We start from the raw sequence: 15,458 nt of genomic DNA on the forward strand, positions 1-15,458 counted from the left end.
CCTTGACTTAGTCGAGGAAACAAGGGAGGCCGCCCGAGTTCGTATGGCGAGGTATCAGCAAAGGACAGCTCAGTACTACAACGCCAGGGTCAAAGTCAAATCTTTCAGACCAGGGGACCTTGTCCTCAGAAAAGCTAAAGCCTCCCGACCAACTGAGCAAGGGAAGCTGGCCCCGAACTGGGAAGGACCATACCGAGTCACGCGCATCCGCCGACCCGGAACTTATAAATTGGAGTCTCTAGATGGGACTCCCATTCTGCGGAGCTGGAGTTCTGAAAATCTCCGCGTGTACCACCAGTAGAACCCCAAGGGGTCCCTCATTATTCAACTATTGAATTTCATTCTATGAATTTCATTTCATAATAAACTTATGGTCTGCATACTCATTTCAAGCTCACCAATTTTCCTGGTTATCTCATGATCCCAGGTTTATTTCTCCTACCCTGGCCACGGTCAGGATGCCCCGAGACGTCGGGATGCCCCGGCTATAGGGAAGCTCGAGACGTCGAGATATGAGTTGCGGTCCTCTCTGACCAGACGAGCTCGGCTCGTTCTCCATCGACTTCCACCGACGAGCTTGGCTCGTGCTCCATCGGCCAACGAGCTCGGCTCGTTCTCCTACCCTGGCCACGGTCAGGATGCCCCGAGACGTCGGGATGCCCCGGCTATAGGGAAGCTCGAGACGTCGAGATATGAGTTGCGGTCCTCTCTGACCAGACGAGCTCGGCTCGTTCTCCATCGACTTCCACCGACGAGCTCGGCTCGTGCTCCATCAGCCAACGAGCTCGGCTCGTTCTCCTACCCTGGCCACGGTCAGGATGCCCCGAGACGTCGGGATGCCCCGGCTATAGGAAAGCTCGAGACGTCGAGATATAAGTTGCGGTCCTCTCTGACCAGACGAGCTCGGCTCGTTCTCCATCGACTTCCACTGACGAGCTCGGCTCGTGCTCCATCGGCCAACGAGCTCGGCTCGTTCTCCTACCCTGGCCACGGTCAGGATGCCCCGAGATGTCGGGATGCCCCGGCTATAGGGAAGCTCGAGACGTCGAGATATGAGTTGCGGTCCTCTCTGACCAGACGAGCTCGGCTCGTTCTCCATCGACTTCCACCAACGAGCTCGGCTCGTGCTCCATCGGCCAACGAGCTCGGCTCGTTCTCCTACCCTGGCCACGGTCAGGATGCCCCGAGACGTCGGGATGCCCGGCTATAGGAAAGCTCGAGACGTCGAGATATGAGTTGCGGTCCTCTCTGACCAGACGAGCTCGGCTCGTTCTCCATCGACTTCCACCGACGAGCTCGGCTCGTGCTCCATCGGCCAACGAGCTCGGCTCGTTCTCCTACCCTGGCCACGGTCAGGATGCCCCGAGACGTCGGGATGCCCCGGCTATAGGGAAGCTCGAGACGTCGAGATATAGTTGCGGTCCTCTCTGACCAGACGAGCTCGGCTCATTCTCCATCGACTTCCACCGACGAGCTCGGCTCGTGCTCCATCGGCCAACGAGCTCGGCTCGTTCTCCTACCCTGGCCACGGTCAGGATGCCCCGAGACGTCGGGATGCCCCGGCTATAGGGAAGCTCGAGACGTCGAGATATGAGTTGCGGTCCTCTCTGACCAGACGAGCTCGGCTCGTTCTCCATCGACTTCCACCGACGAGCTCGGCTCGTGCTCCATCAGCCAACGAGCTCGGCTCGTTCTCCTACCCTGGCCACGGTCAGGATGCCCCGAGACGTCGGGATGCCCCGGCTATAGGGAAGCTCGAGACGTCGAGATATGAGTTGCGGTCCTCTCTGACCAGACGAGCTCGGCTCGTTCTCCATCGACTTCCACCGACGAGCTCGGCTCATGCTCCATCAGCCAACGAGCTCGGCTCGTTCTCCTATCCTGGCCACGGTCAGGATGCCCCGAGACGTCGGGATGCCCCGGCTATAGGGAAGCTCGAGACGTCGAGATATGAGTTGCGGTCCTCTCTGACCAGACGAGCTCGGCTCGTTCTCCATCGACTTCCACCGACGAGCTCGGCTCGTGCTCCATCGGCCAACGAGCTCGGCTCGTTCTCCTACCCCGACCTCGGCCGGGATGCCTCGAGACGTCGAGATGCCCCGACTTATCGGGATGCGGTCTTCATAGACCAAGACGAGCTCGGCTCGTTGTCCGCCGGCTTCAGCCAACGAGCTCGGTTCGCTCTCCATCGCTGGATTTCTCTGCCGACGTCCCCAAAAAGCGGAGTCCGAGCAGAGAAGCGTCTTCAGTCGCCTCGGCGCCAGGACGCACACGGTACAAGGTACCCATTTACTTAATGTTTCTACATTAATGTCTCTATATTATCTATTCTATTCTTAGATTTCTCCGCCGACGTCCCCAAAGAACGGAGTCCGAGCAGAGAAGCGTCTTCAGTCGCCTCGGCGCAAGGACGCACACGGTACAAGGTACCCATTTATTTAATGTTTTTACATTATCTATTCCGCTTTTGGATTTCTCTCTGCCGACGTCCTCAAAGAACGGACACCGAGCAGAGGAGCATTTTCAATCGCCTCGGTGGAGGGGTGCTCACGACACCAGCACAATCATACTAAGCCCGGTGAATCCCCGTCACGAGCTGACGAGTATTCAACCCATTTATTGGAAAAGAATCCGACCCGCCCCGGCAATGTGGGGCTCGGACCCAAAGTTTACTAACTTTGCTAAAAAGTTTAAGTCCCAGTGACCGCCTTAGAGCTTGGTCGAATTCTGGACTAGGCTCGAAAAAATTCTCCGAGCCCAAATCCCCTTGGTATAAGCATGAGCGTCGCTATACCACTGGTCGAAGGACCGAGCAATAGAGCTCGGCTAACCAAACCTAAAACCAAACCCTGTGGCGGGTAAAGCTGAGGCCCTAGTGCCCATGTCCTCGGAACCTAAAATGGATCCGAGCAGAGAAACTTGGACTACAACAGACGAGTTTCCAAAAAAGTATATTCATTTCAAAAAGCCCGTAGGCTGAGTACAAAAATTCGGGTTCGGCCCTTACAAGTATGGGGGGCCATTCCGACTTTACAAAATAACAAAAATTACACTAAGGCTCGAGCTCGACCACTTCGGCTTCGGCAGTATCGGGAACGGTAGGCTCAGCAGTCGGGGCTTCAGTAGCCTCGGCAGCAATGGGAGTAGCCTCAGGGGCGGCTTCGGGGGCGGCTTCGGTCGCCTCGGCTGGACCTCCCTGGTCGGCCCCCGAAGTTTCTGCCTCCGCCTCCGGCCTCTCGACCCCTGCTCCCGGTTGGAGCAGGTTTACATCGAAATCCGGGAGAAGCCGCCGCAGTTGGTTGCGGAAGTCCCGGAAGCCCTGAATTAGCCCGTTCACGCCCTCCTCTGCCAGGAGGTCGTGAAACTCCTCCGACTCGCGGAAGAGCCTTACCGCGTTATGGGCCTGCTCCTGAGCCTCGAGCTCCCGAGCCTCGTGGTATGCGGCCTTCCGCTCGAGGGTTTTTATTTCCCGCTCGAGCTCCAAGTGTCGGAGGCGGGCATTCCCCACCTCCTGCTCGCGGGAGGCCAACGCCAGCTCGGCTGCGGCCAAACGAGCCTCGGCAGCGCGCACTTCGGACCTTGTTAGTGTGTGCGCGCCCTTCTCTTCATCGAGCTCGGCGGTCAGAGCTCGAATTCTTTCCTCGGATGCTCCAATTCTCTCTTGGAGCACCTGACGTTCGGCCTCGGAGGCCTGGTACCTCGCCTCGGCGGCCAGGTACCTCGCCTGGGCCTCCTCGTAACCGCGCTGGCACCTCCGGGTCCGCTCCCGGTAGTCTTGGACTATGTGCATCAGCATTTCCGTCTCGTGCAAGGCTGTAAAAAAGACGAAAAGAAAAACATAAGGCGCTGCGAGTAAACTTTTTACAAATTACACAGATGGAAATTTTTACTTACCCGGACGGCGTTGCAGCGGGTAGCGTCCATGAAGGCATTGTAGCTCATGGACTGTATCGTGGCCCGGTCGGCCGGGAGCAGCGCGACCCGAAATACTTCGCGCGCCACTCGAGGGTTTTCGAGGGCTGAATCGCCCTCGAATACCGACCAGGTGAGTGCAAGAGGCACTCGCTCCCCCGAGCCTGATGGGCCCGGAAGGCCAGCATCGGCTGGCCTAGGCGGAGCCGACCCCGAGGCTCCGTGACTGCTCCCCGGCTCGGAGCTAGGGGGCTTGGGTCGGACAAGCGACCGATCTGACTGCCGCACGACTGAGGCGGGGCGCGCAAGCGCGGAACCCGCGGAACTCCTCCCCTGGTCGGCAACTGAAGCATCCTGCCGACCAGGGATTTGTGCCAAAGGCACCGGGCATGGGAGCACCACCGAAGCTCCCCGGGAGCCCGAACCCCTGGAATCCGCACCCTCCCTCTGACCAGCATCGGGGTGCGCGGGGCGAGAAGGCCCCACCTCGGAGTGCGCAGGGCGAGAAGGACCCGCCTCGGCCACTGCTGTCGCCGGGGTCACTGGGGTCGCCGAGACCTTCTGTTTCTTTCTCGGCTCGGTGGGCTCGCCCAAGAGCTCGGCGGCCCTCTTCTGGAAGCGAGCATAGAGGACTTCGCTTTTAGTCACCATCTTTGCGATATCTGCAAAGGCGAACAGGATTAGAACATTAGAACAGTAAGGAAATAAAAAGAGACACTGTAACTATCCTTACCGTGGGGACGTGCCGAGCTCAAGCCCACGTTCACCAAAGCGTCCTCACATATGAGGCCGTTCAGTAAGATGCCGTCCCCGAGGCTGCGGATGGCGTCGAGGATCTCCTGCTCACGTGGAGAAAGTCTGGGGGGTTTGTTGATGGACTTGAGCTGAGCCGGTCCCCACCTGGGGTCAAACCCCCAGGACTGTGCAGAACCAAGGAAGAAGAATTTCTCCTTCCAGCCATGAATGGATGAGGGGGCACCATGAAAAAGTGGCCGACCTGCCCGAAGGGCGATATACAGCCACTCACCGTCTCCCGGATTCGACTTAGAAATAAAAAGCCGCCGGAAAACGTTGACAGAGGTCGGAATCCCGTGCAGTAAGCATAGTGACAGGAAACCGATCACTGTCCTCCAGGCATTCGGAGCGAGTTGCGCCGGAACCAGCCGGCATTCCATCAGCAACTCATTCACGAAGCCGTGAAGAGGAAATCGGAGACCGGCCCAGAGTGACTCTAGGTACACTCCAATCCGGCCTACCGGAGGATCGGTTACCCGATCCCCACGCCTGGCGGGTTCCAAGCGGAACCCGTGAAGAGGGAAAAACCACTCTTCGGTCATTTCGACCTCCAGGACGCTCATGGTAGACTCGACCTCACTGGGGAGAGAACCCATTGTAAGGGAAGAAAGGGATTAAGAAAGAAAAAAGGACGACCTGGGGAAGACGCCGGAGAATAGAACTTCGGACCGTGAAAGGCTGAAGGAAGAAAAGCTGGAAGAAAGCGATAAGAATGGGACAGAAGGCCAGGGGAGAGTTTATATAAACCTCCCCAACGGCCCCGATCGGCAAAAAGAAAAGCCGCACCCCGTTGAGATGACCACACGTGTCGGTCCAAAAGACAGAACGACGCATTTAATTAGGGCTAACGCTTCGAACGTCGAAGCGCCCCATCGGATCGTGCGGCCCCATCATGAGCCCATAGCGCGAGGACGCCTCGCAAAAGATGTCCCAATAATAAGGCTTTTCGGGAAAGAAGAGACGCCGCCTATTAAAGGCATCTCGAAGCGTCCGATAATCCAAGATGCGCAATAAATTAAAATTTTCGGAATTCGTAACGACCCAACTGAAGCTACTTCCCGCGCTCCAGCTGGTAGCCAACTGGAACTCGGAAGTCGGGGGGTAGTGTTGGGGGAAAAACCCCAAGTCATACCGCCACGGAGGCGCGCGGCCAAAAAGCGCCGGCCGGAAAGGCGCTCAGCCAAAGGGTGCCGACCAGAGAGCACCAACCAGAGGGGTGCTCGGCTAGAAAGAGCCGACCAGAGGACGCCGACCAGAAAAGCGCTCGATTAGAGGGCGCTGACCAGAGAGGAAAGAGCGCGAAATAAAGGCGCTCGGCTAGAAGGCGCTCGACCAAAGGGCGCCGACCAGAAGCATTAGAAGCGACCCCGCCACAGGGCGCCCCATTGGGCGACCAGCTCGGCTCGGCACCCTTGCCGAGCCGATTGCCTTGACCAGATGTTCAACCCCTGCCTAACCTCCTGAGGGACTTGACAACTCCACTACAACCTGCCGCTATCTCCAAGTCATCAAGGCATAAGATCTCCGCAGGTATTTGGCACGACCTGCCATTAATGCATGAGACCCCCTCAAGTCTCCGATGCACTCAGCCATTTAATGAACACGGCTCAAGACGATCTCCGGATCATTGAACCATCAAAGCGTATGGCTCTCCCTGACCGCCGGTTCACTCGGTAATAAATGCACTTACCATCCATGGACCCCGGGCCTACCACGGCCGGCGGTTCAACCACTCCAACAGGTCCGATCGACCGTGACAACTCTCTGGTTCCGGTCTGATTCGGCCTCATATTCCACTACGCCATTAATGGGCCAAATCGTGCCCAATTATTACAAAAGAGGACAAACTCCCTGTCACCTCCCGGGCAACATAAAATTCCTCTATAAAAGGGAGCCTGGGAGGAAAGAAGGGGAGGACCGGAACACAGGTAAACAGCACAGACACAATTGAGTACAATATCCTCTTCATCTTCTCCACATATCTCTGGCTTGCTCTCTCCACATATTTGCCCCCTCTGACTTAAGCATCGGAGGGCCGGCGCCGGGGAGCCCGGCCACCGGCTTCTTTTTGCAGGACAGGACAGGACGCCCTCTTCGTCGCTCACCCCACTCTCCACAGCCTCCAGGAGGACGCCGCCGGCCGGCGCACCGCCGTCCGCCCTCCCCGCAATGAAGCTCCTCCTTCCCCGGCTTCGCGGCGGCCCCCGGGTCCAATTTCCAGCAACAACACATATTCTCAAGGAGTTGAGAAATTGAGGCATGTGCCATTAGGGATTAATTTCTAAATGCTCCTGATCGATGGATCCATCACGAGGGATGGTGATCGATCCGCTGAGATTAGTGCACAGATCACTTAGTCAGATGGACGAGTCTCGAGTCCACAGTGTAGAGATACTGGAGTGATTATGCGAGTATTTGTTAGAGAACAAGGTACTGAGCGTGACCAAAGATAGTAGTCACATGGATGTCTATCCACTCGTCAGTAACTACTTATGCTGCAGTTGTATGACTGGTCCTTTGACCTGCAATGCCTCAGCTATTCACTATGAGATTGCTGTAGTTTGACGAGCATGTGAACTTGGGCCCTAGCCATTCGGATCCATGTAGTGCGGATTGGCTACAGTGTGTTCATTTTGGAATAAGGTTGCATCTAGGTAGGATTTATCAATCTTGATAGATTAGGAGTGATCCTATGTGATTTATGAGACTAAGTTCGATAAATTCCTGGCCAGGTATTTTGGAAAAAGAGTTTTCCATATCTCGAACTGGAAGTCGTATAAATTTGACATATGACGGACGATGGGATTTGACGAGATATCCATAACCTCCGTTACATCGGGATCCATGATAGAGGGACTGTATTATACGCTAACTGCACCTAAAGGTTCAAACATTCCATTCTGCTGGGTTGCCTCCACATACTGTTAGATGTCACTAGTGGATCGTGAGACTCGAAGGCATTCACTTGGTGATCAGTGAACCCTGAGAGTAGAACTGAAATCGTTTCAGTCTACTGAAAGGAGTTTCAGCGATATTGAGATGAAGATCTCAATATGTCTCATTACCAGTCAGAATAGAACCTACGGAGTCACACACATAGAGAATTTAATTAGTTAAACTATCATAATTGTGATTTGGAATCACAATAGAAATCAATCATCAATATGATTGGTGATTGAATTAACCCACTAAGTGTTAGTGAGTTAATGGAAGAAGAATTAAGTGGAATTGATTGCAATTGGATTGCAATTGGGCTGATTTAATGAGCTAAATCAAATTGGGTTCGACCCAAATTGATTTGGGTTCATGATTGGGTCAATTTGATTAAACCAAGGATTGTGCGGATTTTAAAGACCACATGTCGTCGTAGGATGAATATGACTTAAGTCGTGTTCACACTATGCGGACTTTAAAGTCCACATGGCGTCGTAGGATGCATGCTCCCAAATCAATTAATTCTCCTAATGAGATTAGGAATCCTAATATGATTAGAAAATTAATCAATTGATTAAGTGGACACATGTCATGCATCTATGAGCACAAGGATTGGACACTTGACATTAATCCAAGGGTGGGTTATAGTCCCATACTCCTAAAAAGATTAGGAGAAGCCCTAAACCCAATTTATAAAAGGGTAGCAAGGGAGACATTATGAATTAATTCTCTCCTCTTCCTCTCCACGCCTCCCTTTCTCTTTTCTTCTCCCTTCCCACGGCAGCAAGAGGCTTCCCCTTTTCTTCCCACGGTAGCAAGGGAGATCAAGTTCATCTTCTTCCAAGTGTTGGAAAGAAAGAAAGAAGAAGAACCTAGGAAGAGATCAATTCGCCCAAGGAAAGAAGGAGTTCTTTCCTCCACGCCCAAGCCCAGTCTTCCTCCTTCTCCACGGCAGCAAGGGGGTCCTCTGCATCCTCTTCTTCCACAGCATCAAGGCAAGGAAGATCCACGCACAAAGGTTCCTCCTTCCTCTTCCTCCATTGTGAGTAAGATCAAAGAAGAAAGAGTTCTTCTTCAAGGAGGTATGTTGCAGATTTTTTCCAATCTATTTGATAGTCATGAGAGGTCTTTGCAAGGAGCTAGCACTCCGGTAAGACCCTATCTCAGATGATTAGATCCTCGTATGGATACCTGTAGAGGCCGAACACATGTGCGGCTTAACCAGGAACCTAGAAAGATCATCGGGCTGTAGTGTTCTATACCTGCAGAATTTTTGAAGATGAGATCTTCAAATTTATAACTTCTGATTTTTGTTTCAGTTTTATAAATCTTAATCAACCCTCCTCATATCCTAATCTTCCCTCCCTAATGAGTTCAAAGATCTTCTGGATTTGAATCCAGAAAAATTTTTGAATTCTACAATCCGAGGCGCGTTCATACGATGAACGACGTCCCGTTCGAATTCCGCTACGAATGTCGCATCGAACAGGGGCGTAACTCATCAGGAGGGGTGCAGAGTACGTGACTTGTTTGCCCAGAGAGAGCGGAGGTGGGATGAGGATCTCGTCAGATGGAGGTTCGAGGAGAAGTTGGCTAAGTGGATTTTAGCATTGCCGATCCCTAAGGGGGAGACGGCGGACAGAAGGGTGTAGAGTAGGACCGGGAGGACAACAGTGAGCGCTCAGGATCTCTCAAGGAGGGTTGTGGGCCCTTGTCTCGATAGATTGATGGTGGATAGATATAGAGGATGCACATCCATCCCCATGTTACTCTGTCCCTCTGAAAGGTGGCCTGGGGATGCTTACCTACTAGAGGAGTGTTGGCACGGTGGGGAGTAAGGATTTCTGGTGTTTGCGTGATGTGCCCGACGGAGGAGGAATCCATTTACCATGTTCTCTTCGGGTGTCCACGGTCCAGGCAGATATGGAGGTATGCTTTGGCTCACCAGTGGCAGATGTGGGCATCCACCGAGGGTTTTCTGCAGTTCCTAGAGGCTTCGGCTCGGGGTTTTGGTCGTGAGGATAGGGGGACTCGAGCTGCCTACCTAGCCTATCACTGCTGGCTGAATAGGAACGCCCAAGTCTTTGAGAGCGGTGGCACTCACTAGAGGGTGGTGGCGAACCGAGTGCTACGGCACGCGGCGGAGATATCAGGCATCATTGAGGTATCACCTTCTGGGTTGGCTAGAGACATCTGCCCCCCCCCCCATTCTTCTCCTACAGCGTCCAGGACTATCTACGTCTCCTGAGTTTCCCCACCCCTTGATTTTCTTAAAATGAACTTCGATGGCAGCGTCGCAGAGGATGGACATGGCGGTGGCGTGGGGTTCGTTATCCAGGACCATGACGTCATACTGGTTGCAGTAGGAGGTCGGCGAATATTCGACTCGTCAGTGGTCTCCGCCAAGCTTCGAGCGGCTTAGGAGGGTGTCTCCTTTGTGAGGTGGATACTGGGCGCAGATCATCTGCTCCTCGAAGGAGACTCGGCCATAGTGATCGAGTGGATCTGGGGCCGAGGCAGCTTAATCGAGAATCAGCCATTACTCTACGATATTCATAGACTATTGAGGGAGTGTGCCTCCCATCAGACTTCGCACATCTACCGGAAGGCGAATGGTGTGGTTGACTGGGTAGCCTCCTATGCAGCTCACCACTCGGGAGGCTTCATTTGGGCAGACCACGGGCAAGTGCCAGAGTCTTATGTCGTATTTTGCTTTCTGATTTTGTTGGCCGCATTCACATTCGTCACATGTAAGCCGCTGTTGTAAAAAAAAAAAAAAGTCTTTTCGATCTTGTATAAATAGGAGTGAGGGTCTAGCGATATTACCCGAAAAGAATTGGTACGTCATAATCATGCAACAACCATCCAAGACAAGCTCTAACTGTTCCACAACGTGTCTCATAAATATATTGGGCTATACTTGCTCTACTTAACGAGCTTTAACCATATTTAATGTATTTCAATTCAGGGATATGTGGCAATATTATTATTGGTGTTGGCTAGTATTTTTTTCAGCAATATTATGATTATTTGCCACCATTAAAATTGAACCTCTCGTGGTTCTCTTGAATATAGCTTGCTGACAATGACTTGAGCCAATACTTGACTAACAATGGAGGGACAATAGCGGAAACGCCCGGCCACGACGCACTCGGAAGGCCCCCACCCTTGTCCTTGGGAAGAGATGGCGCCCACCTTTGCCTGAGGAAAGAGATGGTGCGAGGGAGCTTTTTTGTCGCATGCTTGTTGAAGGCAATATATATAGAGGACTACCTCTAGATCCGGGTCATAACTGAACGCATCTATATCTGAGACAGGCCTTGTAAGCTCCCTGCTTTCCTCCAATAAACTGGCAGCAATCTGCAGCATGGATCTCACGGAAGGCGAAGGCGAATACAACAACTACTGGGAGACCAGAACTTTCTTGGAGGCCGAGGTGCTACGCAGGTACTTCAAAGCCTCCTTTTTTTAAAAAAAAATCGAGTCTCGTGGCCTCCTCTGAAAAGAGACAAAACTCTCTCAGACTTGCTCCTAGCTCCTCGGATGTTCTATGAAAAACGTAGCAATTTCACCCTTATACTAAAGCTTTTTTATTGCTGCAAGTGGGTTGGTTCGAGCAAGAATATGGTTTTATATCTGCAATTTGTTAATCCGACTGAACTCGGGATGGGCTAGTTCTTGTGGGGTCTTTGTTGACCCTTTCCAACCGAAATCCAATTAGGCTTGGTTTTATGCGACCAGCTGACGCTGTTCCTAGATCTCGAGGGAGCAGATCGTGACATGATATTATTGGCCCGGTCTCCAGCTGAGTGGGTCTACCTAATAATTTCTCCTCCTAAATAAGAAATTGAGCGGGTTAAGAAGTATTATTAAGTTTGTTCAGGAAGGTTTTCTCAAGAAGAAAGTTTGTTCACAAAACAAGCATCCTTCAGCTTCCTGGTAGTATCAATCATTTCATGACCCATTGAGTCAGCTGCTCCTTTCTCTCCTTCGTTTGGATTGCTTTCTTAAAGTTTTTAGAGTAACCTTCATCTGAATATGACATCTTTATCTTCATCGTTTTCTGGGTCTTCCCTTCTTCCATGGGTGTCTTTAATACCAGCAGCTGGATAACTGGTGAAGCCAGTTCTCAGTGCTACTTTTCGAGCTCCTCCATTGTGGCGACGTCTCCGACGCCCCCAAAGTATCTTGTCACGGAGAAGAATAGGAGGGAGAAGCTAAAGGAAAAGCTTTATGCTCTTCGAAGTGTAGTCCCGAACATTACAAAGGTAAGCTGGAAACCTAAAAGATAAACAAAGATGGAAAACAAATAATCAAGATGCACTGTCCCGATCATTGATCTCGCTTCTTATATACTGATTAACTCATGAACGGATTTGTGGATTTAGATGGACAAGGCATCCATCATCAAGGATGCAATCAACTACATTCAACAGCTTCAGGAGCAAGAGAAGATGCTACAATCGGAGATATCAGAGCTCGAGATGTCCCATGAGCTTGCAGATATTTTTTACGATATGGAGCAGGATGACGTCCTCCAAACATCGCCCAGCCGGCCCCTTGATCCGGGGTCACCATTCATTCCCTCCATTGAAGTTTTGGAAGTATGCGGTTTGCTTGGGTCTTTCTCATGTTTATATTCCTACGCTGACTTCTTGTTAGAAGTTTTGATCATATCACCTAGTATATATGGGAAGAGGATTAAAAGGCATTATTTTCATATGACCTTCGATCTATAAATATATAGTTGAAATTTATCTGCTTGTGTCTTGATGTCGCAGCTAAAGGTGTTGGCAGTGGGCAATAAGAATTTTGTTATAAGCTTCACTTGCAACAAGAAGAGGGATGCCCTGATTAAGATGTGTGAAGTATTCGAGTCTCTTAACCTCAAGATCATCACAGCCAATATCATCTCGAGCTCTGAGAGCCTCTCACACACGTTATTTATTGAGGTCTTCTCTTTCTCTCTATCCACGATCGATCTTTCCGCCTTTTGTTACTTTGCATTGTCTAGAGTTATAGCAGCCGATGCTTCCTCCACCTGTTGTATTTTCGTTTATTTATTTTTGTTCCTGTGTTTCATTTAGATCTCCATATCACATGGTCTAGTTCCATAATTTAATCAAAAAGCAAATAAAAATGGAAGCTGATTATATTGAAATCACCACTTGTCCTAAAAGCTTAAGTTTATAGGACAAAATATATTTATTTATATATTTATATTTTCTTACATATTCTAAAGAATAGGTAGTTAAATAGTGAGGGCCCATCGCATTTTTTTGAGTTGTTGTACACGATCCTAACACACTAATTTGGCAAGATATATTTTGAACTATTAAGTGCAATTTATTACACATGTTAATCAGATTTCCAAAAGAAGTAGATATTTAAGAAGTTGAAACCATAATTACGCATGACCTACATTGAATCCAATGAATGAAATGGTTTTAAATTGGTATAGATTTCGTTCTATTCTTCTAGCCACCATCTAATGAAGAGTTTCTCATTATTTATGATAACAGATTTTATGCAAAATTGAGCTTTTATTTATCACTATTACTTTGATTTCGAAGCATCAGCATCATTTGATACTTAGTGCAAATTTATTATTTAACAGGAGGTAGAACTTTTGGAATTATAAAAAAAAATAAACGCTGACACTGTCATTTTTGCACCCATTATCGTACAAATACATGAAACTCGATGATGACTCCTATGGACGTATGGTCCTGCCCTTTTGTTCTTGCCCTTTTGCTTTTCTTATTGTAAATATGGGACACGTTTTGCCAGCTTACGTTGACCTTGACTTGTGAAAGGCGTCTAGGATAATTACATTTTGACCAAGTTAAACGTTTGCTTTGGAGCTTCAAAAAAAACAGCTGTACTAAAAGCAATCCAGAAGAACACGTGGTGTCCGGGCGCATCACTCTCATAACGTAAAGATTTCCCTCAAGTCCCAATAGGGTTAAAAATGAGTCGGGTCGGGTCATGGATAACCTCGACCCAATCTAGTTTTTTGTTCGGATTCTACTTTTAGACCTACACCGGATCCAATAAAAGATCGAGTTGGATGGGGTCGGATCCACCACTACAATTTTTGACCCAACAGATCATTTGAGTCGGGTCGGGTTCATGTATAATCCGGACCCAATCCAAAAAATTTAGATCTAGTTTGGGTCCGAGTTGGGTCAGTCCATCCATGACTTCCAAGCTTGTATTTGTACTCCTGCAGGTTGTAGTCTATGGATGCAAATAATTTTACAGATTCGGGTCGAGTTGTAGGATTGGAAACCCAAATTATCCAAATTTCAAATGAGTCGGGTCGGATCGGACCTGAATTTAGTAAACCCAAACCCGATCCAGAAAATGAAGTGGGTTCAATTTTAGAAACCAACTCGGTCTCACAGATACTCCAAAATGGGTCAAGTTGGGTCTAAGCGGGTCGGGTCACAGGTCAACCCAACCCATTTGCAATCTTAGTGCCCTCTATAACATAGCTGACATGCCATATTTATCCGCTTGGAATTGTTTCTCCATCACCACAAGAAGTAAAACAAGAAGAAATAAATAAATCCTATTGTTTGATAAATCCTTTTTGTTGAAAAGCCTAACTAATTATTTTCATTATGCAGGCGTTTGTTAAAACATCTATCATATTAAGTTCCTAGTTTAATTTCAGTTTCATAGTTTACTAATTTAAGCCACTTGTGTTTAGACTGATGAATTGGATGGTTCTCGGGTCAAGGAACAGATTGAAGCAGCCATTGCAGAGATCGATGCTCCACGAAACCCATGAGTTTCCACTGAAGTTGAATCTCTTAAAGTTATTTGTAACTTGAGATATTTATTCCTCCTCTGTAATGTCAATAAGAAATATGTACATGTTTAATTAAGAGAAAGGAAGGAAGATCTACCTACACTATAGTTATGCAGATCCAAATACTTGTAATACCATTTAAGACTTGAACTCAACCCAAAATCTTTAGTTGCTAAACATAGGGGTGTGACCATTCAGATAAGGGCTTTGGAGGGGCGAAGATGGAATGTGCTAATTAATTGAATAGTAAATTAGATTTTTACTCGAAGAACTGGTCGGATTATGTATTGTGCTAATTGGATCATGGTCAGGACATATAAAGCATCCAATCTATAGTGAAGCCTATCAATAGTCTTTGACAATATATACCCGTGCAGTCGTGACCTTTCCTCTTTGGCAAGATATCGAATTTAGCAACCTATATGACATGGAACCATGTTAGATGTTTGAATTTATCAATTATTAGGCAACGTAGTTGACACACTTCATCTTCTTCCCCCTCCACCTTCATTATTTATTTATTTATTTATTTATTTATTGTTTTATTTTATTTGCGGACTCGAAAGGGTTCTAACACCACTCCCTATCCTATAAACTAGGATTCTCTGTGGTGCTACTTTTGCATCGTAGAGCTCTATATCATCATGGATGGTCATTGCGTCATCCATCTTAGAGATGAGTGGCTCTCCTTCATTGCCATGATGCGCTGTATATCACACTAATAGTGCCTTATCATATTTCAGAAATGAATGAGAGCCGCATGTTTCCAAATTAGATGATATGACAGCTATCTATATTAATAACATAAGATTTTGTGGCGCAAAAGTTACACCGTAGGGGATCCAAGCTTCTACCCTATACCTACCATCCTTCTACTTAGGCTGAAGTCCAAATCCCCGTCGAACAAAGTCTAATGCTCGCAAAATTGGGATAGGCCCTTAGCGGCTAACATGCTTCTAAATTGAGGACGCATCACTTGCCTTTATTTGGAAAAGATTAT

At 49.1% G+C, this 15,458-nt stretch overlaps 1 protein-coding gene across 2 annotated transcripts; it reads left to right on the plus strand.

Moving 5' to 3' along the window:
• Positions 1-10,586: 10,586 nt before the first annotated feature.
• LOC113462357 (transcription factor bHLH35-like) lies at positions 10,587-14,578 on the plus strand. Of its 2 annotated transcripts, XM_026802342.4 has the most exons (5): positions 10,587-11,088; positions 11,747-11,909; positions 12,030-12,245; positions 12,423-12,593; positions 14,357-14,578. In XM_026802342.4, the coding sequence occupies exons 1-5, from the start codon at positions 11,009-11,011 to the stop codon at positions 14,435-14,437; spliced, it is 711 nt and encodes a 236-aa protein (XP_026658143.4). In that variant the 5' UTR covers positions 10,587-11,008; the 3' UTR covers positions 14,438-14,578. The 2 variants fall into 2 exon arrangements, with proteins under 2 accessions (XP_026658143.4, XP_088572335.2); XM_088716209.2 differs by having other exon boundaries at positions 12,423-14,578.
• Positions 14,579-15,458: the final 880 nt, after the last annotated feature.

The sequence above is a fragment of the Phoenix dactylifera genome, chromosome 2 (assembly GCF_051530095.1).
Source record: "Phoenix dactylifera cultivar Ajwa chromosome 2, Ajwa_hap1_PhDact_Kaust_v1.1, whole genome shotgun sequence".
Taxonomy (NCBI): Eukaryota; Viridiplantae; Streptophyta; class Magnoliopsida; order Arecales; family Arecaceae; genus Phoenix; species Phoenix dactylifera.

Bases quoted from the DNA above. Each gene is read 5' to 3' on its own strand.
- LOC113462357 (XM_088716209.2), top strand. From the start codon at position 11,009: ATGGATCTCACGGAAGGCGAAGGCGAATACAACAACTACTGGGAGACC. The intron at 11,089-11,746 runs GTACTTCAAAGC...TAATACCAGCAG, and splicing joins GAGGCCGAGGTGCTACGCAG to CTGGATAACTGGTGAAGCCA. The intron at 12,246-12,422 runs GTATGCGGTTTG...TTGATGTCGCAG, and splicing joins CCTCCATTGAAGTTTTGGAA to CTAAAGGTGTTGGCAGTGGG.